The sequence below is a fragment of the Parus major genome, chromosome 1 (genome assembly GCF_001522545.3).
Source record: "Parus major isolate Abel chromosome 1, Parus_major1.1, whole genome shotgun sequence".
In the NCBI taxonomy this organism is placed as follows: Eukaryota; Metazoa; Chordata; class Aves; order Passeriformes; family Paridae; genus Parus; species Parus major.
In genome coordinates this window covers 37,925,876-37,950,717 of record NC_031768.1, presented here as the reverse complement: position 1 = coordinate 37,950,717, position 24,842 = coordinate 37,925,876, and the positions used below count along the sequence as shown (strand labels likewise).

The window sequence follows — 24,842 nt, the reverse complement described above, 5'->3', positions numbered from 1 at the left end:
TGGTATACCTGAGTTCTAAACTTTCATAGGTTTAATGGGTAGATTTTCTGCAAAAATATAGAATGGTTTGGGTTGGAAGAGACCTTGAAAAACCATTTAGTCCAATCCCTGTGCAATGTGCAGAAACATCTTCAACTAGATCAGGTTGCTTAGAGAGTCCCATCCAATCTGAAAGTGAATGTTTTCAGGAATGGGGAGCTCACCATCTTGCTGGGCAACTTGTTTCACTGTTTCACCACTGCCATCACAAAAATTTTTTTCCTTATATCTAGCCTGACTTTACCCTTGTTTAGTTTAAAACCATTACCCTTTGTCCTATTGCTACAGGCCCTTGTAAAAAAAGTCTGTCCCAATACTATGAGCCCCCTTCAACTAGTGAAAGGCTTCTAAAAGGTTTCCCCAGAAGTTTCCTTCTCCAGGCTGAAAAACCCTCTTTCAGCTTGTTTTCATAGGAGATGCAATTCATCCCTCTGATCATTTTGGCAAGTGCAGCCTTGAATAGATTTTCTTCCTTTTGTTTTCTAGCTACTCAGTGCAGCAGTCAGGGAGACCCTGTGCAAAGCTGATAAAGAGCAGAGGGTAGATTGCTCATGGCAGCCAACAGCAGGTGGAACTGAGGACTCCTGGCCAAGCTGATGTGGGGTTTTTATACATTCAGCTGGGTTTATAGCACTGCAGGAGAAGGCTCCCCTCCACACTTTGAGCTGGGGATCTTGAAGCTCTAGGGATGAAGGGACTGTCAGGCTGGGCTGGGCTGGGGATGGAAGATATGGATAGGGAGTTTCAAGGGAGAGGTAAGGAACTTCTGGCTGTACAAGCACATGCACTTGCCTCCACTAGAAATAATTGATCATTACTATTGTTAATCAGTTCTTGTGAATGAGTCCTGTGAGTGGATGGAGGACACTGAAGGGCTGGAGATGGAAATCTGGATTCTTTGGTAAAAGCAGGAAAAAGTAATGTAGAAGGTTCAAAGAGAAAGGCTTTCCTGTAACTCAATCCCTCATTGCCTCTTTCCTCCACACCAAAGTAATGTGTGCTCTTTGTTAAAGTACTAAAGTAAGTACTTTGTTAATTGCACTAAAACTTTTGTTTTTATTTTGTTTGATTAAAGAAAAAAGAGAAATGGGAACATATCCTTGTATCTCAATACATATTCAAAGCTTTTGTATCAAACACTTGAAATATTTTAGTGTAAAACTGATGAAGTAGAAAGCAAATGCCAGCAGGAGTCCTGAATTATGGCTCTTTTTGAAAATGGCAAAATATCCAGTCCCTCACTTCCTTTCTCTCAAAATGTAATTGAAAACTGGAATTTTTTCAGGCAGACTTTTGAACATACTATGCAGAGGCAAGAGTGACAAAGCAATTTAAAATCATTAGAAATCAGAGACAGACCACAACAAAACAGTCTTGCTACTGTTGCAGTTTTGTCTTCTCCACTCTGAAGGCAAACATGGTCAGAGAATTAAAATATTACCAGCTCAAATGTGTATTTGGTAAAATGCTCAATGAGAAATAAATCTATACGTTGGTTATTTAGACATAGAGACATTTTTACATATCCTTTTTTTATGAAAACAGGAAAATCTTTAAAATGTAAAAGCAATAAAAAGGTCAGCTGATTTTCAGTAAACCTGAAATACATCACTGTATTTTCGTCTATTAACTTCATTAGAAATAACTGATGAGAACATACATGGGAAAAAATCATCTTTGAAAATCATGACTGTAATGAGTCAGAAAATGTTGGATCCATAAGCCATTATCATTCCAGCAGGTACATTGTTTTAATGACTTTTCTGAAGGTCATAACAAGATAGATTTTGGTATTTTCCTGTGAATGATGTAAATAGGTAAGACTTGAAGCACTTGGCTATGTTTAATTAACAAGTGGTATATGGAAACCAAAACAGTAGGACAGAATTGGGTTCTGACAAATTAAGAAAATTAATAAAAAGTTTGAATTATTTTTGTTGATATGCATGAAATTCTGCAATAATTACTTCAGAAAAAAATGTATTTAGTAGTATTTAAAAATAATATTTTCTACTTGGAATACATGTGCATTTACACTTTATTAATTTCTGCTATATTCAAAAATAATGTAATAAAATTATTCTTTCAAGTTACTTACAGAAAAGAATAATTAGGAACACAACACTATTGTATCTTTTGTGCCAAAATTCTGCTTTGCACAATGGAATGCCCAAAATAAAGTTTAGAGAGGTTGATTAACTTGGGACATATATTTATTATAGTAAGAAACAGAATTCTGAAAATTGTAATTTATGAATAAATATTCTATCCATAGTTTTAAGGAAAAAATGTACAAATAAAATATATGAGCATGTCTTCGTGCCTGATGTTTTTCTGCAAGGTATCTTGGGACACCCTGTCTTCCATACTAAAATATATGCCTTAGAAAACCTGAAAGGGTATTTCAGCTTTTGCAATTACAAGTACTTTCTGCAGGAAAAGTCCTTTTGGAATACTCTCAGAAGCCTGGGGTGTTTTTTCTCAAGAAACAGAATAGTTAAAGAAGCTGAGCACAGATCAGAAAAAATCCCAAACATAGAACATATATCCAGATGATACAAAAACATCAAGATTAGGTGGCATGTTTCAGCAGCTCAAAAAAGCAGTATCTATGATATTAACAAAATATGTTAAACACAGATTCCAGCACGAGGTCTTTGGAAATTGCAAGCACAGAAAGCTCTCAAAATCTTGTAAATGCAAGTTTAGACATAGACATGGACACCGGGTTTGATCTAAGGCCTTGGAGAAAGCTCCCAGATTTAGAATCATAAGTAAGAATACGAGTTTAAATAGGAAGACATTAAGTTATGTTGTAGGAAATTTCAAGGTTTTAAAGTTCAGATATAGAAGTAGTTATAAAGGTAATAAGAAGTTTAAGGTATAACAAGTAGTTTTGTGTGTCATTATATGATTGGTTAAGAATATTTGCACTGTGGCAAAGAAGTATAGAACAAAATAATTAACTATTGGTGTGAAAGTAGAAATATTCTTTGTGGCACTAGTTTATTGGCTAATTACCCTTTAAAAAACCTTGCGGCCTGTAGTCTTGTGACCACTCTCCGTGAACATTTAGTAAACATTGTGAAGATGCTCTCATGACTTCATGAGACTGTAGAAGATTAATAAATCATGCTTTAAAATGCCTTTAAGTGGTCTCATCTCTTTCACAAAATCCCAATAGAGGTCTGCTGCTTAATATTCACAGTCCTCCATGATAATATCTCTGGCTACCTCTGAGATTGGCTCTCACTTCCTGACCATAGCTTCCCTTCACAAAGGAATGTTCTGCTGGAAACAGGAAATCAACGAGAGAGCTATATGGTGTGGGAGGTCAAGCTTTCCCAGGAGCTAGACTGGCTCCCACTGGACAAAGGAATGACTACTAACTGCACTGCTTGTAAAACTAAAATCAAAACTCATACATGTGAAAGGAATCAGAAAATGATAGAAAGATGATAGAAAAGAGAGAAAAGAGACATTTGCTACTATCCAGTTAATCTTATAAGCGGAGAAATAAGCGAGACGACTTGATTGTATTCCCTCGATTAAGTGGGAGATGCTCCAAGTCTGAACTATAAAACATATGGATATATTAAACGCTCTTGTGCTTTCTTGTGTAATTTACTCCTGCTTTGCCACTGTTGTAAGCATGCACATGGGTTATCTGTATTATCTGTACATATCGAACCAAAAGCATTTTCAAAGTTCATCTCATGAGTCTGTCAGTTTTGAACTTTAACAGCCATGTGCTGTGTTGTATGGCCAAGGATTAAGGATTAACAAGGATTAATGTTAAGGGTAACTAATCAGTTCAGAAGTGTCCATCTCACAATAATTTTCTGCAAGGTTTGCTAAAAGTTGAGTGTCTCTTAGGAAAGCACTTTGAAGGGTTTCTGTGCCACTCTGATTCCAGTCTTGAAGTTAAGAAGACAAAGCCCATGCTCTACAGCCAACTCAGATGTATTTCACTGGACACCTGATTTGTTGTAAATATCACATTAATTTAATTTTTGTCCCCCTGAAATTTGCTGCAAATATACCTCAGGCTATGTGAAAGCCACTGAGATGTCCTTATTTTCTTCCAAGTACCTTTCTTCTCATCCGACCACTTGCACTAAAATTATGTTTCCGTATATTTTGAATCCATTTTTATCCAGTTCTTCTGGACAAGAATTTACTGAAATATTGGCAATCTAAGGAAATTCCCAGTATACTGGGAATAATTTTCATACAAGTGAAGAAGTATAAAAGAACACTTACCACTCTGTCCCTAAAACTCCCTTTCCCCTGCATCTACAATGTACATTTAATACCCTAAATCCCTCTTTTAACCTCATACTTTTTCCAAGAAATCTTCCTTCTTTAACCAGAAAATACCTTCACAGTGCTTTCTACTACAACAGGGGAATGCTCACCAATCTGAACAGTCCCGGTTTCTCTAATTTGACCATGGCTTTTTCAAATCATGGCCTGCAGACCACATCAGGACAGACCAGAACAGCATTCAGGGGGGCAGGTCTGTGGCAAGATCACTGATCTTTAGTAAATTTGCTATGCAGGACCTCAAGTGGAGAGCAAAAAATGATCATCCTCCATCTCCAGCAGTATTAAGTTCAGAGAACCCCAGAGAATCCAAGTTTTACACACAAGATGTTACAGATAATAATAAACAAGTCAAACAAAGCAAAGTGCTAAGCTGCCCATCAAGCATCTGTATGTGGGAGAGCCCAGGTGTTGCTGGAGTTGGATGTAGAAGGAAGAACATGATACAATCTGCATCCACACACCTACTCACTCCATACACTGACAGAGAACTCTTAGGGGATGCATGAAATGTAAAGGGCATTTAGGTATCTAAAAGTGATTTTTTTTGTAATAGTGTTTGGTTAGTTTATAACTTTCATAATAGTTTAAAAATTTGGAAGAGTTAGAAGAAATGACGGAACTCACAGACGTGACTAGAAAAAAAGGATTATAGCAGAGAAATCTGATTTCCAAAGCTGTTCTTTTGATTTGGCATAGATGAAAATCATATCAAATGGATTGTAGTCATGGTTACAGTGATTTACACCAAAAATAATTTTTTTCCAATTTTTTCGAGAAGGTAGACTATCTTAAAATAAAAAAAATAAAAAAAAAATAAAGAAAGAAAAGAAAAAAGGAAGAATGCACTGAAAATCTACTCTCTCTTTGCACCTTAGAGCTACTTTTAAAGGAAGTGGTCAATTTTAATAATTATAATACTGAAAACTCTAACTAAATTCACTCTATAAGAGAACTTATATAAAATCTGCTTTATTGATCATCACAAATTATGGGGCAGATTGATTCTGAACACAAAACCATATAGTGGCAGATTTCCAGACAATGAAAAAAGAATATTGCTGAAGTGGAAGTAAGGGAAAAACAGGGGAATGTAAGGACTTCCTATCAATTCAGCAGGTGTGGAACATAGAGATACTGACTTAGGTCCAGGAGTAAATGGAGGGAGCAGCCACAGTTCAGCTACCACAAAAGAAGGACAGTCAGATCTGCCAGCAAGATCTCACCTTTTGATTCTGCCTTTTAATTCCACTTCTTTTTCATCAGCTACAATGTAAAAGCATGTGAAAATTTTCTGAAACCATCCCACCACTAACAGGAGCAGTGAAGAGGCATCCTGCCAGGCATTGAGATCAGTAAAATATTTTGTCATGTTTCTTTTTTTACAAAGAAAAGTAAAGTATAGATGTAAAGTTAATACTTAGGCAGAACCAGCCATTCCAAGCTTGTTTTAAGGATATTTTTAAGAAGACTTTTTCATACAAAAGTGAGGTTGCCTTGGCAACTGTAACTATAGAAAGCTCGAGTAATTACTTTCAAAAATCCTTCTTAGTGCTTTCTCCTCTTAATAGGAATATGTAAATACCTTGTTTTAAGCTACATTTATCAGAAATACTACTCATCATTGTTTCTACCCTTGAGGCATGGGGATCCTAGAGTATGTGCTTAAAGCAGGTCGAATAGTGCAAAACCAATTTGCAAATGCTTATTTAAATTCAAAAATTAAAGTCAGATAATGCATATTTGCTTTTGAAGGGAAGCAAAAATTTGAAAAGAATGCAGCATTCTGTTTTCATATTGCAAGATCTCACTGAATAAACTGTGCCATGTATTCATCTGTCTTCAAACACAGTAACAATTCACTTTTGTAAACAGCAAGCAAAAGGAATTAAGATGGAACTTAATACACCTAAATTATATTAAGGTAAACAGATCTACTGAGCCACTGCACAGCTCTGTATTGCATACTGTGGACTTACCTGGGTGGCTGAGACAACTTTAAGGTCTTTGTTCATCTCTTCATTACATGGTAGAAATGTATTCTGATTACCCTGGCATAGTGTTTGAGATCCATTATTAGTGTTTGAGATCCATTATTAGTAATATTTGGCATAGTTCTCCTAGCCCCTAGGCTTGTCATTAATAACTTATTCAGTTTTCCTGCTGTGCTTGTTAAAGCAGATGATGTCCATTTAGGCTTGACTCCTTCCTACAGCCTTCTTGGCCTGATATGCCATATTTTGACACAGTTCTCCCTCCCAGGTCATGCTGCCCAGCATTCTGATTCTATGGCTTACTGATGCCATAGAATACATCAGCTACAAGAACGGGTTCTTGCAGAAACCTAGGGATGGCAATTTACACTGGTTCACAAATTGTCTATTTTCATTCATTATCAGAAGAGTAATGTTTTTCCCAACTCTCCTTTCCCAATTCTGCCTCCCAGCTCTGCAACTGCCTGTATGTAACACACACTAGGAAAGGCAGTTATACAATATAACAGCAATGCATAGACTCTATTTTTTTTTCTTCTCTGTGGTTCTGTAACTTAAAATGTATTTAAAAAACACAGATGTTAATATTCAAAGAGGACTCAACAATGAACAATAGTGAAACAATACTGAAACATTACAATACTGAAAGCAATTTTCTTTTGTCTATAAAAATGTCACTAAACTATGCAATATTACAAGTGATCAAGGACTGATATGCAGGTGCCACTAGAAATATGGGAAACCACTAACTTCCATGATGCACATGAATATTGTTTTCTGCCCCTTTAGTTTTATAAGGTGTCAGAAGTCACATACATTTACTTATGCTGCATCATCACCATCATCATCCTCATCATCATGCTCATTATTCCAAGCAGTGTTAGTATATTTCAAATCCATGGATGAATTCCACGGAATTCATCCATGGAAGACTAGCAGCTTTTAGCACAATGGGTATCAAATATATCTGTTCAGTGTCTATTTTTTAGTGATTCCCAGGTTTACAGATAAGGTAATATCCTTTAAATAATTAGAATAATTTTTAATTTTTTACTCATCTTCAGTGATTACACAGAGATCTTAATAATTTATCCAATTTTTCTGCTCTGCTTGTTAAAGCAGATGATGTCCATTTAGGCTTGATTCCTTCCTTCACAGTTCCTTCACAGTTCCTTCACACTTCCTTCACACTTCCTTCACACTTCCTTCAGTGAAGTGTATTTTCAAGATTGCAATAGTATCAAGGTACTCAAAAATCCAGTGTGCTATTCAGAAATTTTAATTTTCCACTAGCTTCTCAGTGTATAACAGCAAAACGATTTTTAAAAAAATGCTTCAAATAATGCATGTATTAAACAAATAATGTATCAAATCTTGAATTTTGAATTCAAAGGAGGTGGAAGAATTTTAACCAAAAGAAGATCTACTATGATGCCTGTTTTAGGCTAAGTTAAACATAACCTTTTAGCCTATGTTCAATCATCCTAGCTTTTATTCACTTTTTATGTAGTTTGACAAACTGAATAACCTGATGCCTTTTCTCACAGTACTCTAGGCAACATATATACCACCCTATACTCTTGATTTACCTTTTGATCAATATATCTGTTTTCTTCAATTGCTGATCTTTTAGAGTGGTCACACGAGGAAGAAGATGCTGAAGGAAGCCTTCGCAGCAAACAGCTGGTGTCTTGTTGCTGGCGATCAATAAACTGCTTCATGAAACTTTCCCTTGTGAACAAATAGAGGATATTGACACATTAAAACCCCAAGAAGAGTTAATATTTGTTTTTCCTTATGAAATATCACAATTCATTACTGCTGAGATAGATAAACTCCTGAGAAAAAGTTGTACTGGGGTATAGATGTATAAATGAACAGAGTGCCTGAACAACTGACAACCCTTGAATTAATTTATTAAAGAAATCCATAAAATAATTGAGAACTGAATCTCTTGCATGTGGATTAAAAAAAAATTAAAAAATATTGCTTTATTTTTATTTATTTTCCAATTAAAGTGCTAAATATTTCAAGTGCCTTTTGCAGTTTTCAGCTCTATTGAGCTCATTAAACAGCAAGTTGTTACTTCAATGTAAATCAAATGCTGATATAATCCAAAGGAAACATACTCTCTGCATGAAGTTCTTTCTTGAAGATTTCAAACAACATCTGTTCATATAACTGCTTTGAATGTCAGTATTAAGGCACTTCAGCAATTCCGTGCCTCACACATGCCATGTTTAAAAAGCAGAAGCATTTCTGTTTACAACAAATATACATTCATCATACCATATTTTATGTTCAGTAGAGTTGCCTGTTTTCAGTGTAATCTATGTCAAAACTATTTTTTCTCTGGAGAGATATTTTTACATAGCACAATAGCTTCAGATTTAAAGATATGATTTGCTCCTGCTAGTCTGAAGTTTGTTTCAGTAGTTAATAGGATCACAAGTGAGTACAGAATATGCTGGGAAAAACACAACTAGAAAGAAATACCAAAAAAGACCAAGACTAGGTATATAACATATACATATAACCATATGGTAACATATATATATATATAACCATACGGTAATTTGATACTAAAAGTAAAACGTCAGTGATTGTTGAGGTTTGGAAGGCTGTTTTCTTGACCCTTCTGACCAGCATGATTTCTTTGGTTCAGATAAGGTACTACAAACAGGTCAAACCAGTTGTCTTAACTTCCTTGTGAATTTAATCAAAAGAAATGCAACCTTGGGAGACTCAGAACAATGGCAGCACATTGTTTCACATCATCTTCTCTTCTGGTATGTGCTTGTTGAGGATATTGAAATGGGCACGGCATCTGCTCAGCCAGCTTGTGCTATTTCAGCAGACTTTGCTGCCTGTATATACTAGAGCAGCCCTTGGATTTCTCTCAGATTTTTTTGACACCAAGGAAAAATAATTGTACTCTAACTGATGATCACAGATTTGTAGAATAGTTTGGGTTGGAAGGGACCTTAGACATCATCTTGTTCCAGTCTGCCTGCCAAGGGCAGGGACACCTTCCAACAGACCAGGTTGTTCAGAGCTCCATCCAGTGTGGCCTTGAACACTTCCAGGGATGGAGCCTCTACAACTTTTCTGGGCAACCTGTCCCAGTGCTGCACCACCCTCACAGTAAAGAATGATCTAGTGGATCACTGAGTGTCTGATCTTTATTTAAGGTGATTTTCACAGGAAAGTGGTAACTACGCAAATACAAATAAGGGACAGGGTCATCACAGGCTAACTTGGAATAGATGATCTGTTTTACCCTCTCTAATTATTTCCTCCTGCCAGTTCACCCTAGCTTTAAAAACCTACATGAAAATCCATTAGACTGCTAGTTGTCTATGTGAGCCAAGAAACTAAAATCCAAATGAAAGAGGAGAAACAACACACTTTTCAATTATATTGTACTTGTGTCAGTTCTGATCAATCTAGCTGCTTCCATGAATAAGGTATAAGGAATGCTGGGATTGCTTTTCCCCAAATGAGAGAAATGAGAAATACCCAAAATGCCACATCTTTTGAATGTCTATGTTAATTCTGTTTCATTTCTTATTTTCTGAACTATCTGCCTAACACACAAGAAAAGAAATAAATATTTTGGGTGTTATATAGCCCCAGAAAAGGGGGGCACAGCATGCTAGCAAAGGAAATATTTCAATACCTTATTTTTGGAACTGTGAAATCTGAAGGAAGCTTTGAGATTTTCACCATTTGTGGCCTGTTTGGAAATTTTTCAAAGATGCGTAGACGCAAGGGAAGCTTCTCCTTTGTATCTGCATTAGCTTCACTTTGCTTTAGCTGAAAACAAAGAAATTAAAAAAATAACATTAAGGGCAATTTTTCTCTGTAATAGCCCACTAATTTTTCAGAATCCAAATAACAACGGCAATCATTTAAAGAAACAGAAGATGGCAGCAAAGACCTACAGAAGGTATATCTGATAGGAATTAATGGCTAGAAGATTATAAATGCCTAACAATACCATGCCTGTAACTGAAAGACAAAATAGAAGGATTGCTAATAATTTTTATTTTAAAAAACAAAGCATTAAAGCTTTAAAATTAAAGCATATTTGCATAATATTCAATATGCTAATTTCTATGTTTTCTTCATCGATTCTAAGACTTTCATCAAATAAACACCCATGATCTTTTTTATCAGGCACATCTTCCTGTATATGCTGACAGCTCTTTGATACTCAAAGACAACATAGCACTGTAAAAGGTAGAAATTTGAAGACAATCCAGCACCCAGAACACAAATAACAGGAAAATTACATATAGATGAGTATTATAAGTAATGACAAAGAACTCATAAGAATCCATATACATCAGCGATACTCAGGTATGGCAAATCACATAACAAATATTGCATTTATAATAATCCAAAAACAGTTATTCAATGGAATACCACCCGTCCAAATACAGAAAAGGGAGATACATCTATGTGGACAGGTGATGGCTAAATAAATGATATAAGATAAATGGATATGATATAGAGATACGATTCTTGAATACTGATGACCTTTACACAGAAATTCAGGTGTGTTATTGCAACAAAATACCAAGTCAAAAAGAAACACTGAAATTAATTTTCACATTTGTTTTAAACTGTATGCGTACTGTATACAATTTCAGTAACCATCCAACTGAAATTTCAATTCTTCTTCTCACCCCTGTGTGTAAGCAAAGGATTAGAGCTTAGATTTTAAAAGACATTTTCACCATCAGCACCTGCAGGGAATACTGCTGATAGACATCAGCTACAGATTTTTACCAGGGGCAATTGTCCATGAATTCAGACAGAGCTTTAACTCTCATTTGCCCTGCCTAGTGAAAGTCATGCTCCCACAGCATGCTATAGAAGAAAAACTGCTCTGCTGCACTGTCACACTATCAGCAACAGCACCACTTCCAGCCACAGGACAGCTTAAACTAAAAATCAATTCATATTTGGTTGGATAGAAGTTGTCATGTGGACTGAAAATTGAAGAGAACTGAACAGCTACAAACAAAGACTAATGATTAATGGTTAAACTGAATCAGAATAAAAGGGAAATGTTGCATAAATCTGTATTGTGTCCAGTACTGTTTCACTTTATTAATGATCCTTAAAAGGAAGAAATTATGACATTTGTGCATACAATATTAAAATGTGAAGAATTGCAAATACCCCACTGGACAAGGAAAAGGACACATTTAGAAACAGTGGCAGGAAATAAGAGACTGAAAAAATTCTAGATAAAGAATAAGAGCAGAAACTAAACAAGAACCTGGACTTCCATATAGCATCAAAAGGCCAATTTGGGCACCAATTGCATTACCAGCCAAAGGCTATGTTCACAACCAAGCTCTGTTGGTTAGGTATTACAGAGGTATGAAAAATGATACAGAAGTTCCCAGCTTGTCTCTGTGCTCTTTTGAAGAGAGCATATCTGGGTATGCACTAATTTCTAAATGCCATTTTACCATTTTCTCACTGACAAGAAAAAATAGTGCTGAAGAGAGCCATAAAACCAGGGGAGGGCTGTGTAAACCAACTGGGACAAGGGAAAAAAAAGAAAAGAAAGACTAAAGCATCCCAGTATTTATTTCCCATCTACCATAACTGATAATAAAGTAAGAGCAGAGGAGATGAAGCAAATGTACATAATTATGTAAGAAATATTTGAAAACAAATAACTTCAAGAATACAATAGTATACAGCAAATAAGGGAATGAGAGAATGAAATTCAGAAACAGAATTTCTAGGATGGGAATAAAGATTACTAGCCTTGTGGGGAAATCTCTGAGTGTTCAGAGAGATCTCCAGAGGGAAGTGCCTCATCATTTCAAAATCAGACAAGTCAGAACCCCTGAAATGTCAGAGTATTGCCAAAAGAAATCGTTCACTGAAAAGGAAATTAATTAGATAATCTAATAGGGCTTTTCTGCAATATTGTACTGTTGAAAGCTTTGGGAAGGGATTATTTTTAGAGGAAAAAAAGGTTTCCAATTACTGACATTTGTTTTTCAATAAGAAAGAATTGCATAAATATGCATAATTTTGGCACAGACAATGTCACTTACAGCTATGAACTCCTGTTTTCATCAGTCAGTGTATACAGAATAGAAAGCACTGCAATGTTTGAAGTCTTAGTGCAGAAAAGAGCGGGGAGAGTTGAAGGCAGAAAACTGTATAGTTCAAAAGGTAAGGAAGGGGATAGGAGAATGATTTAAGATAGGCTTTAAAAAAACCTAAAGTCAAGGCAGTTCTATAGAATATCTCCAATTACTCATGCTGTGATAATATTACATATTGGGGAGTTTGAGGTGTTTAGCTTCCCTGAGTTGTTCTTTGTGCATTTAGGGTGTAATTGTTGCTCCATGTGACACACATCCTGTTTTGTATTGCTGCTTAGAACCTTTATATTTCAACTTTCTCTAACACTTGAAAAACGTATTTTTTTTTAAGGTATAGGACTATTTGAAATGGGGCTATGATGGTGCGGAATGTTTCTTGTAACAGCTAGATCCAAATAACCAAATAAATAAAATATCTGGATATTTTTCTCTATGATTTTTAGGTTTAATTTATTACTCTTAATATTGACAAGGAAATGCACACTTGTCACCCTGGGAATTGGAGCCTTCTGATAATGTTTTCATAGTTTTAGTTACTTTCCCATGCAAGTGCTATAAACATAAGCTGTTTATCACATTCCTGGTTGTCCTAAATACACATAGTAGGATGAATGATGGTGAAAGTGGAAGTCTGGGAAAGGCAGGGCACAATAAAGGAGACAGCAGATAATGACTGTGCATGAGAAACACCTAGACATACTGTCACCCAGACAGTATTCACTGTAAATGTGGCCAGGGGTGAAAGTAGTGAGCTCTTTTAAAGTACATAAAGAAACTCCTTTAAGAGCAGGGTTTCTGAAAAATCACTAGAGAACTGAAATCAGACAATCATCAGGAGCTGATTACGAGAGCTGCATTTCCATAATCTCTCCCTGTGTTTGGCAGAAGAGACATGCCACAGTGCATTTCAGATATCCAGCTGAATGCAAGGCAGCGTCACACCTGCCCTCCAGCTGACATCCTCTTCTGTGAAAGCAGGATGTGAGAAGTGCCTGCACATGCAGAACTCTCATGATGTTCTCAGGTGGAAGCTGACAGTCTGAAAGGTGGAAGTGCTCCAGGATCTGGTAATATGAACAAGATCACTTGAACAGTTCAAAGGACAAACTAACATGACTATATTTTAATATCACTGATTTGCATTTAGGGACAGAAACAACTTAAAAGTATTGATCTTGCCGAAACAAACCAAAAGCTCAAATTTAACACAGTCATTGAGTTTCTAAGACATTGACACTTTGGTGTGAACATGCTAAAGGAGATATAGAATTAACCATATCTAAAGGGTAAGACCTACCCATACTAACTTTATGTTTTGTTCTCTATTCATTTAGTTCTGATCATGGAAGAGGAGCCAGTAATGTGCAGAGTGGAAAGAGTGAAAGATGCAGTTTTCATATGGTGTATGACACAAGTGTATGTGAAACTCACTTAAATGCTCTGTAAGTATTTCAATGAAATCAAATGATTAAAAAAAAATATACAGCAATGCTCTAAATCTTTCATTTTAGTTGACAGGCTGAAATGAATAATTCCAAATTAAAAGCTTTGCCACTGATGTCCACACAACATATTTAGGAACTGGCCAGATGCCCAAAATAATTTTATGGTGGCCGAAAAGTTCAAACCTTTTGCCAAAGTTCAGGAGTCTCACTAGTGGATGATTTTAAATTAATATTGTTTGGTACATTACAGTGCACTTCTAAATATCAACATTTTTCACTGCAAATCTTCTTTAGTGACTGCATGCTTAGCAGGATATCGTGCTCCAACATCAAACACTTTGAGCACAAGCGTGCACACGGATGAAAGACATTATAAACTGATACCAGCACCCAACCAACAGCTTTACAGATTTTTTTTATTTTTCCAAGTTCTCAGATTTACCATCACCTTTGACTTGTCAAAAAGAGCTTTGAATGAAACCCAAGTAATTAGCACTAAATGACATCAATTAAGAAACTAAAAATCAGAAAGGCAGGTTAAATGAGCTTCTTTTTTCCTTTCTGTTATTCTGAAATCCTATGGACCTGGCAGATTTCTGGACATGAATGATCTATATGAAAAGAAGATATGCATATGGGTAAGCTGTCACATCACACACTTGGATTTGGCATCAAATTGTAACATTTTTCTACCTGCATTTGATTTAAAATTCAACACAAATCAGTTACTATTATTTACACATTCAATTTCATTTACAAAGAAAAAAATTTTTTTTTGAGCACCCGCACCATGAAATAAAAAGAAGGTAAAATCAACCTGGAAATTAGTATAAAAAAATTGGATAAATAGAATTTGGGTAAAACCAACACTTGCAGTGTTAAAAAGAAGTATTTATGAAGAGTAGATCTTATTAGTATGTCTGCAGTCCTATATAAAAGACTGACAAAAGCCTAATCCATTGCCTAAAGTCACATGACACATGGTGAGTTCAAGCCATAATATTTGCCTCTTGGTTCTTCTAGGCCCTGTGTGGTGGCCCTGAGAAATGATTATACCAGTTATTTTTCTCCAGGTTTTCCAATTCTTCAAGACATCTGAAACAACATGTGAGCTTTTGTGTGCAATTCTCCTGCACAGAACTTCTGTGGCATGACATTTGGTTGTTCACTGCCTAAGTGAGAGGCAGTTAGGTGGCAGGTGGGAGAGCACTACAGAACTGTGTGTCTTAGACTCCAACCTGGTGGAGTCTTGTCTCTTCTTTCTTTGAAAGCAGTCTCTCAATTAAAATATTACTTGAACTATATCAAAGTATTGTCTGGAATAAAGTACCAGGAGCTAAAGGAGAGAGCCAGCAGTGAGGGAAGAGTTTTGCACTGTGCACAGACAAGTGTTCAATGTTTCAGCTTGTTCTCTTGTCCTCTTTTACTGCTTAGATGTACCAGTAGTGAATTTCGCCCTTTGGGTTCACCTAAACAAAGGGGATGTTGCAAATGTAAAAAATTCTCCCGTGTATGTATGGTTAAACAGAACCTTAATTGATTTGTGTACATGTTCAGTACTGCCATGAGGAATTTTCAGTGAAATATACCAGAAACTACAATCACAGTGGTGCTGGCATTCAGAGACAAGAGTGCACTGTTGATAATATAAGAGTAAAATAAACTGAAAAAGTTCCTGACAGATGGAGGAACCAGACTACACGCATATCTCATAGGCACAAGATCTGTTTTTGTAACAAACGACTTCTCTCTGTAACAGGATATGTAAGCTGTGTGTAGTATGGTTTGGTGCTGTGACTACTATCCCCTAGTTGTTCATTTAGATAACTCTTTCTTAACTTTTGCATTAAATCTTCCAAATTTAACAGATATTGAGTAAGATTTCACAAATGTGGGATTTTTAATAACTTCCTTCCAATAATTGTAGCTCCTATCAGTTCTTCAGGAACAAATGCTGCTGACAAGACATGATTCCAATTCAAATAGTGGAAAACTTATCTAGCAAAATTTGGCTAAGATATAGTCTGTTAATTTAAAAGAAGACAGGAATTCAAATTTTCATAGTTTCTCTGTGATCAACTGAGATAAGTAAGATGAATTTTTCAGAGCTATTACTTCTTACTGACTACAGGCTGGCAAACATTGCTACATGGTTTACACTTTAGACTTCTAAATATTTCCAAATATTTTTGCCTCTTCAGGGGCAAGTATTACACAACTTAAAGAAAATGGGCAATCCAAGATTCTGTGCAGTCAGAGTTTGTAATCAGGCCCCAGGAATGTGCTTACCACACCAGATTCAACCTTCTTGTCTTTAGACTGAAGTAGCCACCTAAATTCATTTAGTTATGTCTTTTGATAGCCAAAAATGATGAAGAGACACTTGTTGAGGTCAGTTCAGATCTTTGGTTGGCTATTTGTTTCACACATTTACTTTTTGTCCACAGACTAAATAGGGAACTTGAACCAGTATGTTCTTTAAATCAGATGCCTGACTCCCAGTGTTAGCCAGGATGAATCCAAGCCACAGCATCTATGACAACATTCATCTCAGCGAATGACAGTCCTCCAAATGGGATTGTACACTGTACATTGTACAATCATCTAGACATTTCTTACATTCAACTGGAAAAGGTATCTCCAGATATGGGCTCATCCCATAGTAACACATAAATGAGACAAGCAAGATGGCCTTGGTCACCTGAGGGTAACTCCTTCACTGAATACAGGGTGTAAGGCCACACCTGTACCAGTAGTGGGGTATGGGCCTGTGAACTGGAATAAGATTGCCCATTGTGTTATACTGTTAGCAAGACTGACTGCATGTTTTTTGTCTTGGCCAGCTAGCACTCTCCCTGATCATGCCTGAGCACAGTTTGTCACTTATTCCAACTGGGCATTTTTCCTTTAGGCAATATGGACACTTTTAAACGGTAGGTTGTTTTGGGAGAGGAAAATAACTGCTGTATATGCAAGCCAGGCTGTGCCAGCTGGCCAGCTTTAAGGACAGAGAGCACATCCTGGACAGTTTTCTCTCTTGATACAGATTGGCTAAATTATTATCTTTGAGAAGATGCTTTAGGGTCAGGAAGATAAAATAGTTTATTATTTATATTTAATAGTTTAATAGATAAAATAGTTTATTATTTATTATATATATATTTATTATTTATATTATTAAAATAGATTCATGGAATCATTTAGGTTGGGAAAGCCCTCTAAGAGCATATCAAACCACTGTTTGGATAAGACATCTTGGATAAGACATCTTGGATAAGATAAACCACACCTTTGTTTTAAGACAGTTCAGGGGTATGCACATATTTTGCTGGATAGTTTAAAATAGATAATGAGAGCGAAACATAAATTTCATGCTAACATGCTTAACTCTTATTTTAATAGCTATTTCACATATAAATGACATGAAAATACTATTTTCATATTCATTATTTTTCTCTTGGGATAAGTAGCAGATACATTTTTGTTTCCATACAAAGGTTAGTGAGTTACAAAAAAATATCCATTATAATAGAAAATGCATTACATGCTCCATTTCACCAAGGGAATCTTCTTGAGACTTCATGTAAACTAGGTATCATTATTGGTTACGAACTATGTATGTGATGAACAACAAGCAACTAAAATATTTTCAAGTGAACAAAAGCACAAGATGCATGAATTTGGCTCTTGTACAAATGTAAACATTCAATATTGACTAGTTACAATGTGTTCATCTTCAAGATTAAGGGAAAAATTCATTAAAACCTGAAAGGGTGCTTCTCCATGGGAAGCAAACAAATTACCATTGCAAGACAATTCAGAGATTCTTAATATTTGCTTTCCTATTCTAGTTTCTACACAAAGGAAGATTCCTGGAGGTAGCTTTGCAAATGGTCCTTACCTATATGTAGCTGAGACACACATATCTTCATCTGCTCTGCCAGGTTCACGGGAAAACAGAGCCAATCTGGAAAATTTTAATTGTGAACTGACTTTCAATGGTTCTCACCATAAGCAGCTCTCATTTATGTAAAAAAGAGCTGAAGACACTCGGCAAACTGGGTCATGATTGACTGACAAAGTCATCATCTTGACTTTCTATCAGGATACAGACAGTGAGAGGTATTTCAAATGCTGAAGAGCAGAGAGGTCATAGGGATAAATGACTTAGTCTGCAGAGAATGTGTATGTCCCTGCCCATAGTTTAACAAAGGAAGATAACTTTTACCTAGGTCTTCTTAGTACCTAAGTACAGAAAACCTGAAATTTTTCCCATACATGCAAAACTTTTATTCCATGTGATTTGTATAGGCGGCTCTATGCCTTGTATGGGGACAGAAGGCATATCCAGCTTGACCCACTACTTAGTTTCATCTGCATGGTAAGAAACACACTGTGCTGGTTTTGGCTGGGGTAGAGTTAATTCCCTTCAGAGCGCTTGACATGGGGCTGTGATTTGCATTCTTGCTGCAAACAGTGCTGACAGCATAGGGTTGTTCTCCTTATCACTGTGCAGTACTTCAACAGAATCAAGGCCTCTTCTGCATCTCATCCCACTCTACCAGTGAGGAGGTTAGAGAGGCACAAGAGGTTGGGAGCTGACCCCAGCTGACCAAAGGGATATTCCAGAACATATGGCATCATGCTCAGTATATAAAGCTGGGGAGATGTTTGAAATGATGGTGTCTCTCTTCCCAAGTCACCGTTACATGTGATGGAAGATGGCTTTCCTAGGGATGGCTGTATACCTGCCTGCCCATGGCAAATAGTGAATGAATCCTTATTTTGCTTTGCTTGCATGTATGGGTTTTGCTTTACCTATTAAACTGCCTGTATTTCAATCCATGAGTTTTCTCACTTTTACCCTTCTGATTCTTAGAGTGAAGGAGCAACTGTATGGCTGGGGTTAAACTTCTCCACATACCTTTGCTACGTGAACCTAACTCCAATTTTCAAATACAACCTATGTGATTCATATAAATTTTTAAGTGCCGCCTGGGGTGGAAGGAGTTTTGTGTAGGTGCTGAAAAATATTTGTCACAGATTATGATGTAGGTGCTTGTGCAGCAGATGGCATTTTGCTTCTGTTGGCTGTGGCAATGCAAACCTGTGTTTCCTTCTTTTTAGGTGTACTACAGTGTGTTTGGACACTCTTGTAAATGGAAATCTTGCTGGCACAGGCCAATATTACAATATCTTCTAACACACAAATTATCTCTAAAAAGACCAAACAGATGACCTACTGTAGCTAGGACAAGAATGTTTCATTTGCAACATGAAACACAATTCAGATGAGACACTAGATAAACATTCCTAAAAATCCACTTAGATAAGTACCAAATGTAATAATGAGTTCATTATTCTTGCTCTTATTCACAGGAGTAAGCAGACATCAACCACAGAGCACAGTACTTTTTCTGTACTTTTTTTCAAGTGTTTTTGTTATAAGCACCATTATCATGTGCATTTGGTTCCTTAAAGGTATTCATCTAAATATGCATGTGGCTGTACACTTGATCTGATCTCCATGTAATTGGATTTGTTTGGGATTGCCACATTGGAGAGGGTCTGTGGAGGGGCTGCAGAAATTTTTTTCTGTTATGCATTTCTAGAGAATATAAAAGAAGACTCTTCACAAAGAGACCTAGTCACAAGACAGGAAGCAAAGAATAAGCCATTTGCTTAATGAGAGAGTCTCTCTAGATAGAACAAAGCAATTCTTCATTATGAAGACAACCGCTGGAATAAGGTGTCTAGACAAGCCAAGGATATTTTATCACTGGGGATATCCAGGACGTGACCTGATAGGACACAGGGTAACCTCATCTAATTGCCTGCTTTCAATACAGGTTGGACCAGGTGTTCTTCAGAAGTTCCTTCCAGCACAGACTTTTCTATGATTCTATGATTTGCTGATAGCTATGGACTTCAGGACAACAGATAATTATGCTCTTCAGTTTCACTGTTGTGCATAGGCATACATCTGTCGCCCTGAAAACTCGGCTTTTGAGCTTGCTAACATAGTTTTCTAAAGACTTCCCCAGGACAGTAACCGTAAACATAGATATGTGTACATTCTTTCTGTTACACGTCTTCTGATGGGCATCTCTCATGGCCAGTGCAGTGACAAAGTGTTATCCTGACCAACCAATCCCTGGCTGTGGCCAAAAGCCTATAAATCCTGGGAGGAAAAAAAACCTCTACTCTTCTTTTCACCACACCTCGACCTGTGTCTGTGTGATTTATTCATCTTCAGCAGCAACATACATTAACTCTCAATAACTTCTACTTTTATCCAAATCATTATTGGGCCCTATTAGACTCTCTTGGAAGATAACTAATACAACTTAGATTTGAGTATTTGCCATCCACATAGTGGAGTAATTTTTACAATCAAATATCCTTACTTAGAAAATATAACTGAAGTTGAAAAAAAATCCACAGATGTAGCTGAGACCAAAATCCAGGACATTTCTTTAAACAGGAGAGACTTTGTCTTTGCACAAATTACCTTCCCCTTGCCTTTTTGTGGATGGTTGGTTTGCTCATTTTGAACTAGAGGCAGAATACTTAATTTGACATAAGTGGTCTCAGTTTTAATTCATTACAGTTACAAAGTATTTTTCCAGTACAGAAGTTCAGATAGAAGATGTATTTTACTAAAGGACACACAGAGACAAAGCTATACAAGTGGTAAATGGGAGGTCACAAAGGCTGATCCAAACTACTTCAGAAACCTTCTGGGCTGAGATAGATGCAAACACAAATAACATGATGTTACTGGATGCCCTTTCTCCATGCAAGTTTGCTGATGAAATTTGAGCCAGGGCTAGATTTCTCAGTGCTGTTATTCCTTTTCACAAGAGATGAAGATGTCTTCTTTATGTCTTTGTGGTTATGGACTGTTTCTTTAAAGAGAAAGATATGTGTAAGAATTCTCCCTTCATTCCAAAATAGTGCTCCCACTCATTGGATATTATGCAGGAAAACCCTGCAGGCTTCCTCATCTTCTGTCACATTTTTAAAAGAGTGCCCGGTCCATTCTTGAGGAACTATAAAAGGATAACTCCTCTGAATTCTAAGTGGAAAAGAAGTGTCTGTCTTAGGATCAAAAAAAAAAAAAAATCCAGTAAATCAGTTCTTCTAAGCTGCTAGCTCTTTTTAATGAAGCAGGAATTAAATCTCATGCAGAGGCCAGGCCTCTACTTTTTTTTTCAAGAATGCAGAAGTTAATTACAATGTGTACAAAAGTGCATAGATTCAAAGGTCCTATGGGCCTAAAACAGTTCAAGAGTTCAAACAGTTCAAACAGCTCATTCATTCAGAAATGCAGACCTTTGTGGCACAGAAGGACACAAAGGCAAACACAGCATGGATTTTAAATAATCCAACTGCTATCAAAATAACTAGCAATGCTACCATAAGCTCTTCATTCCAAACTGCTGTAGGACTGTCCCTTAAATCAGAGGACAGAGCATCAAGAATCACTCATGTACCCTGACAAGCACTTTCATTTTCCTTTGCTATCAACTAAATAAAACAAAAAATAAAGATTAAATGAGCTCCTGGTGATAGAAAAGCTAGGTAAGCATTTTATTCCCTAGTGATATAGATGAAGCTGCAGAAACTTACATTTACATTTTTGTTACTGCTATTCCCACATCCATAGCAAATAGAACTCCCATCCCTCCTCCTTGAAAAATGTGTGCTTTGAAAATGTTCCTTGGCTAGAATATTCAAGGGTCTCTATTTTATAACATTTTATACCATAAAACCTTCCTCTTGAATTTTTTTGAGTTTTTTTGGCAGATTGCATATATCAGAAATTGACAGCTTCTGAATTAATACTTAGGTGTTTATTTCACCTTTACAAGTAGAACATATCACCCAGAATTTGTGATCCATTGATGCTGTTTTTTAAAAAAGTGTCAGATGAGGTAAGAGGTAGGAAAAAAATTCAAACAACACTGGTGTCTTGGAGTTACAGCCATCAAGGGATTTTCAAAACTTTCATAGTTATTAAAAAAGAAATAGTCTAGCATGAGTAGTTTCCCAGATGACCTTATTTTCCAGTCTTGAAAGGTTGCCTTGTCTTCTAGAAATGGATTCAGTCTCTGTAAAACTTACTACTTTCGAAATAATGCCTATTTAAATGTTCTGCGTATGTCCCAGAACAGGGGACCAATTTGAATTTTGTGAAAATTCTATCTTCCCTCTATGATAAAAAGAAGAATTTTATGCATTTTATGTAGTACATAAATTTTAGTGTGGAACCATTACTGTACTTACCATTGGTTAATGAAATGTGCTTGACACTTATCTTCCCTGCCACTTGTTAAAAATCCATTCACATGGAATCAGATATAATGAAAAGGTAATTTTTCATTTTTATTCTATTTTATAGTTATTTCCCATTTAGAATTACCTCAAGCACTGTTCTCAGAATAAAAATACTCTGGAGGCAAGTAACTCTAACTAGGCTTAAAAAAAGCTCCTTGATCTTCACACACAAATTCACATATATAAAATTTTATGCCAAATGTGTTTAAATTAGATATACCAATTATAACACCTTGTTCACACAATATGTTCATGAAAAATCCCTATGCTGAAACTCCCACTTTAATGCTGAAGCCTCGACACACAAAATTTAGAAGCGATGCCACTGCTGAAATTGTCATTGGAGTCTTCCTGGATCTTCTGAATGCCTGGAGGTGTTTGGTGAAAGGCACAGGGCTCTGGCAATGTATTCTCACCAAATGTGTTCAGCATCCCAAATCCTGTCTTTCCAACTCCTCCTCTACTGACAGACAAAATGTCGCTTCTGAGGTATCACTCAACATAGCTTCTGGAGCCAGGTACTTGAAAAGCCAGTTACTAGTGTTTGACCTGTCATTGTTCATGGTATCAATTAAAAAGATTAGTGAACTGTGTGCTCTGGTTCTACTTAATCAGGGGAGAAGGGAGCAGAGGGGAAGAAAAGGTCCTGCACACTCAAAAGTAAAACTGGGTCATAAAGTATGAGGACTGGTTTGCTCCTCACTGAATAAAGGAGTTGTTAATATGTCTGTCAAAATGATATTTGCATTACCAGGATAATGAGACTCATTGGTATTAACAGGAGTAACATCAGAACTGTCTTCTGAATGAATAAGGACTGCATCTGGATGGCCAGGACTTCCCCTATAAACACCTTGCGTTCAAATACTAAGCCACCTCACAAGAAAAGAGATCTGAGGAGAGCAAGTGAAGAAAAAGGGAAAGCAAAAAACTAAATCCATGAAAAACAGGACTACAGTAAAGCATCAGCAAGCTAGCTGCATGCAGGGAGATTGGACTTGCTAGTATCTTTTCTATTGTGGACTAGGTATTTTGAATTCTTGTTAAAAATAAAACAAGAAAACTTTAAAGAAAAAATGTTACAGAAATTCTATTCTAATAATTTCACATGCTGACTGATTTACTTTGAAAAAAAACAATAAAAGAGGGAGTTTCTAAGAAATACTAAACATGACTTTTTCAAAGATGTGTTAGTTTAACTGCCAAATTTTCTTGCAAAAGGAGATCACTTAAAATAGAGTTACCCAGTGAAAAGAAACTTTGGTCTGATTCTAAAGCTAAATGTACAGGTGCACAAAGACAGAAAACACAGGAAGTAGTAACAGGTACTGTAGGAAAGTCAGAGCACTGAAGAACCATTTGACTGGAATGACTGAACATCACAGGCTAGAGGGCATCAAATGGAAAAATCAAGTGGAAGGCTCATTAGTTGAAAAAGAAATATCTTTTCACAAGGTGCATTGTTAAATTTATCTTTGCTACTGCAGCCAGTAAATGCTAGAATATACCCAGATTTGAAAACTGAATTAACAGACAGGCAAGAAAAAAATCCATCAAGAACTAAAAGACAAAGATACACCATGTTGGACACTGGAAGCTCCTATATCTGTGGAAAGTAACTAACACTCAAGTATGAAATATCATCAGAGAAAGAAATACCACTTTGTGATTGCCCATTTCTTGTGTTAGTTCCTAAACATATTTTTCTGACTACTGTCAGAAACTAGATACTGATCCAGGAAGAACTTTGCTTTCGTCCAGCAGACCTGTTTATTCCAAGCCTAGAGATTCTTCCTCAGTAAGCTTCATAATAATTGTATTGGTATTTGGCACTGTTTTTTTTTTTTTACCAGAAACATATGATGAAATTCTACCAATCACTGGCCACAAGGAACTGCCAAGCAACTGTGAACGCCTTGGTTCTACTTTCAGGTGACACTGACAGTGACAAAGCATAGTGCCAATAACGCTAAGGCTGCACGCTCAATCCCAGGATGGGCTATTTGCTGAAAGAGTTGGACTCAATGATCCTTGTGAGTCCCTTCCAGCTCAGAACAGTCTGTGATTTAGTGACATAATCAGAGCTACTACAGAGGCATGAAGCTATGGCTTACTAGGATTCGAGAGGCTTTCCTCTGATGTCAGTGCTTGTCATGCTGAATACCAAGCAACGCCCTACTTAAGGAGAAGCAATTTTAGTGTAGAGGTCTGAAAGGATTTACATTTAAACACAGTACACCTACCAAAATAAAAGTCTTTAGTAGGACAATCCACTGTCAATACAAGCAACATATGTATTTATTCCGTACCATTTCATTACTGAGAATAGATAAAATAATATTGTGGAATTATGACATTCTTATTGGGGGGAAAAAAGTGCTAAACAGAAGGAATCTCATTAGAGGCACTATTGGAGATGTTAAGGATTTAAGGATTTTGTTTTAAAGAAGAATAAAGGCATTCACATACATTTTCAAGATTTGAGAATACATTCAGCATTTCATAAAACTGGCATGATTTGAAAAAGGATCTGTTTTTCTGCAAACTGTAAAAATCGG

The 24,842-nt window shown here is 36.4% G+C and overlaps 1 protein-coding gene across 5 annotated transcripts in view; it reads right to left on the bottom strand.

Moving 5' to 3' along the window:
* Positions 1-24,842, bottom strand: part of NALCN (sodium leak channel, non-selective) — a 230,516-nt gene that overhangs the window by 50,896 nt on the left and 154,778 nt on the right. For 4 of the 5 annotated variants that reach the window (XM_015639136.2, XM_015639156.2, XM_015639146.2 and 1 more), the window contains 3 exons: positions 10,039-10,175; positions 7,949-8,090; positions 6,345-6,416 (listed from right to left, as the gene is read on the bottom strand). In XM_015639136.2, the coding sequence (XP_015494622.1) occupies positions 6,345-6,416; positions 7,949-8,090; positions 10,039-10,175 (351 nt within the window). The remainder of the gene's footprint in view (positions 1-6,344; positions 6,417-7,948; positions 8,091-10,038; positions 10,176-24,842) is intronic. The other variant, XM_015639165.2, reaches the window with a different exon arrangement.